Raw genomic sequence first — 4,155 nt, forward strand, 5'->3', positions numbered from 1 at the left:
TTTTTTTTTTCTCTCTCTCTCTCCCACACTCCATTTCTGTCCCTCTCCAGCCACTCTCAGCTGGCTGATGCCACCATGCCCAGCGGATGCAGCGCGTCACCATCCAGCACCCAGCTGCCGATGCGGTAGAGGAGCCGTGAGTACCAATGGATGCCGGTGGTGGTGGTGGCGGCGGCAGGGATGGCCCCATCTGGGCAGAGGGCGGCCAGCAGCCCCTGAGCCAAGCGGAATGGCGCGAAGGCCCAATGGGCCCAACTGTGCTCCTCGATGACGGCGTAGCAGGAGGCCAGCACCCGGTTGATGAGGATGGTGCCTTGGGCGGTGAGCGGGGCGTAGGCTCCTGACGCCTCCTCCCACAACGAGACGCTGTGGACGGACGCCGGCAGCAGTTGCCGCCCGCCCTCGCCCAGCACGTAGACGCGTTGGCCAGGCTTCACATTGCTGGCGAAGAGCGCCTGGCCGCCGGTGAGCCCTGTGGCCTCCGACTGGTTGTGCTGGGGGGCCACAAAGAGCAGGTGGGCCGCAGTCAGCAGCAGCCGGGCTCGGGGCTGCCGCGTCTCGATGACGTAGAAGAGCTTTCGGGAGCCGTCCTCCCGGTCGAGGAAGGTGAGGAAGTCGCTGTAGAGCAGCCGGCCATCTGCGTCAGCAGCCAGCACGCGGTCTCCAGGGCTCAGGTCCTTCACCAGCTTGGTGCCGCCATGTTCCAAGTGCACTGTGGCCGAGCCGGGGAAGCAGCCCCCTGATTTGGCTGCCACTGAGTTTTCTGCACAAGGAGAGAGACACAAGGGGTTAAAGGGGTGACCAATGGGACAGGGTGCAGGGACACATTTCCCAACATGCTCCAAGCATAGAGCCATGAATCATTAAGTTTGGAAAAGATCTCTAAGAACATCAAGTCCGACCATCCACCTACCACCAATATTGCTCACTAAACCATGTCCCTGAGTGCCACATCTCCACGTTTCGTGAACACCTCCAGGGATGGTAAGTCCACCACCACCTCCCTGGGCAGCCCATGCCAGTGCCAGACAACTCTATCCAAGAGGAAGTTTTTCCTAATATCCAACTTGAACTTGGCTCAACTTGAGGCCATTCCCTCTCATCCAACTGCTGCTATCCTGGAGGACAAGAGACTGCCCTCACCTTGCCAAAACCTCTTCTAATAGAGTTGTAGAGAATGATTAGGTCTCCCCTGAGCCTGCTCTTCTCCAGTCTTCTCCAGCACCACTAGTCCTGGTAACCAGTATGTCCCCATTGCAGCTGGCTACAAGAGTCCCTTCCAGCACCATGTCACCATGCTTGGCCTCCTGCTGAGTTACAAGCCCTGCAAGCCCTGTCAGTTGCATTCACCTCCTTGAACAAGATAGTCAAAACTTCTCTGCTGAAATAGCTGTTCCAGAATAAGCGTTGTTTTTTCTTTTTTTCTGGACGTACTTCTCACTTGGGTTCTATTTGCCTTGCACCTCACAGATGCCAGCAGGTAGTGCATAGGTCTACAAGCAGAGTGTCTTCTCCTGCTCTAGGGCTCTGCTTGCTGCTCATGGCATTTTGTACTGAAGAAGCCCATCTCTCAGGCAGCAAATGCCACAAGGCAAAAGGATAGCTTTCTCATGGAAAGAACAGAAGCCCAATTTGTCAAGACCTCCACCCACAGACTTCGCTGCCTTCTCATTTCTGGGGTTTGCACCTCATTCCCTGTAACGCCACTGCCCTGCAGTCCCCAGGACTTCAATTCACTCCACATAAAAACCCCTCTCTCACTACTCCACTCCACCAAAAGCAGGATTCTGTCCTGAGTTAGTGGTCCCAGAGCATCCCTATGCTTGCATCCAACCCAGATACCTCCTTCATGTGAATCATAGAATCATTAAGGCTGGAAAAAACCTCTAAGATCATCTAGTTCAAACTCCCACCTACCACCATTACTGCCCACAAAAGCATGTCCCTAGGCACCACACCTCTATGTTTCTTGAACACGCGCTCAGTTGTTGCTGGAATTGTTCAGGGTTTTGACACTGAATGCTGTAGCTACCACTGCTGCTTTTTGAGAGCTACCAGGAAAAATAATTACAGGCTTTAACAAATCAGAAATGATGAGAGGACTTGACGGATTTCAAGTCTCTTCTGCAAATTCCTTTTGGAAAGTTAAGCCTTGTGCAGTGCAGTTTGAAAGGACCGCTGCTGATTTCCAGGCCTAGCCTAGGGACTGCAGGGTTTCACTTCTCTGCACTGGGTTGTAGCCCATGATACCATGGGCAATCAAGTGCCTTTGCTGCAGTCACCAGCATTCCTGAGCCTTCCCTTGCCTTCCTTTGGTTTCTCCCAATTCTCACTGTGCCAATTCAGAGTCCTGGTAATTTATCTCCTAAAGGTAGTCAGATTTTATGTTTTGTTTCTCTGACCGGTGCTGAAGCTACTATCGTGATTTACATAAACACTCTGAGCATCTCCTAATGACTTTCTCAGGAAGGACAGGAAGGGCGAAAATAAGAACATTATTGATTTGCTAACGACTTTATCACTTCTCTTTCAGAAATGAAGCAGCAAGATCTCCAAGGCCTCTTCAGAGAAGACATGGCAACAAACAAGCTATGTGCTTTATGTGGAGCCCTCTGCTAGCAAACTACACCTTCGTACAAGCCCGCACCAAAGGTCTGGCTTCAGCTTTGTTTGCATATTCAGGGACTTGATGAATAGATCTAGTACTGTAGCAGCTCTACAAACATGCCAGTGAATTGGCTGAGGTGTGAAAATCTGCTTCTTTGAGCAGCGCTTGTTTGGGTTCTCTAATTAAAATCCAATAAAGGATCAGCATTGTCATTCTGATTCATGTAATAAATGCAGACACTCTTGGAAGAGAGGACACTTCCATTTTTTTCCCAGCTTCTTCCCCCCCTTTTCTCCCCCTCCCTATTTGTTCAGGTGCAGAAACCCTATGTGCCAATTCACACACATACTCTCCAAAAAACCCAGGACCTTCCAAGCACTATTTGCACAGCAGAGCCACTTTTCCAAGGCACTCAAGATGTGTATTTGAATTTTAAATGTAGAAGCTCGCTCTAAATACTTGCCGCAGCGCATTATCAATGTCCCTTTTACCACCCCTGCCTCTCCCTCCCCTGTCCCAGTGACAATAATTCAGGCCTTGGGGGAACTCTTCTTTGCATTCCAGTCTCCGGGATCATACTTTTTGCAAACAGAGATCTAGATAAAGAATCTTCCTGCCTGCCATTATGGGGTTTAATCTTCTCATAAGATGCTCCGTCATGAAACGAGGTTTCCACAGTTTGAAACCAGACCTAGTGGGTGGAATTCAAGCCCGTTCCCTTGCAACCCGCGTGGTACAGTCACACGACCCCGCCTGACACGCACTAAATGTCACCCCAAAGTCCGCGTGTGCGGAATCTCAATGAGCAGCTCGGGGTCGCTCCTGTCCTATGAAATATACATGGAGGTGGATTAGGGTGGGCGCTCGGAATAAGGTTATTGTGCGCCACAATCAGACACCTTGAGCCATAAAGCCCATCCTCGCTATTGAAAGGGACGTTTCGTATCGCTGTGAGACCGGCAGCTTTGCAGAGCCTCCGAAGGGCTGGGGGAGATGAACAAAAGCAGTGTTGGGCTCCCAGGACAAAGCCCTCGTGGGTCGGAGAGCCCGGTGTGGATCGGGACCCAGTCACAGACTGGCGCGGTGAAGCCAATGCTGTTTACTTGCTGTTTCGAAGTAAATCGATATATTTAGAGAAAGCCCATTATTTTCTTTTGCAGCCAAGTGTTTCTTGACACTTGCAGCACTCTCCAGGCTGGAAGATGCTCTCACAACACCGCTGTACAGCACCGGGAGGCGGGCCCGGTGGCTGGCACACGCCAAGGGGTTCACTTAAAATAAGCAAAATTTTGTTTCAGAAGCGCCAAACGCAGCTCGGGGTTTCTCACGAGCTGTTCCCAGATTGAGACAGCGTGTGGCGTTGTAAGCACAGGGAGGGGAGGCAGAAAGAGATGCGCTCGTATCGGGCGCTGGGAATTTCCCGGCGGCTCCCGGCGGAGGGGCCGCGCTCGGTGCTCATTTCCCGGCCCGCTCCCGCCCCGAGACGAGCGATCGCTTCGGATGGGGAGAGCTCAGATCCCACGGAGGGAGGAGAAGGGCGTGTGGCG

At 52.2% G+C, this 4,155-nt stretch overlaps 1 protein-coding gene across 1 annotated transcript in view; it reads right to left on the reverse strand.

Annotated features, from left to right (window-relative positions):
- Window positions 1-7: 7 nt before the first annotated feature.
- The window catches only part of SHH (sonic hedgehog signaling molecule), a 9,288-nt gene continuing 5,140 nt past the window's right edge, over window positions 8-4,155 (reverse strand). The window contains exons 3-4 of the mRNA XM_010712419.3: window positions 3,712-3,857; window positions 8-859 (exon numbers count right to left, since the gene is read on the reverse strand). Of these exons, the coding sequence (XP_010710721.1) occupies window positions 57-859; window positions 3,712-3,857 (949 nt within the window). The 3' untranslated portion in view covers window positions 8-56. The remainder of the gene's footprint in view (window positions 860-3,711; window positions 3,858-4,155) is intronic.

Source organism: Meleagris gallopavo, chromosome 6 (genome assembly GCF_000146605.3).
Source record: "Meleagris gallopavo isolate NT-WF06-2002-E0010 breed Aviagen turkey brand Nicholas breeding stock chromosome 6, Turkey_5.1, whole genome shotgun sequence".
Lineage (NCBI taxonomy): Eukaryota > Metazoa > Chordata > Aves > Galliformes > Phasianidae > Meleagris > Meleagris gallopavo.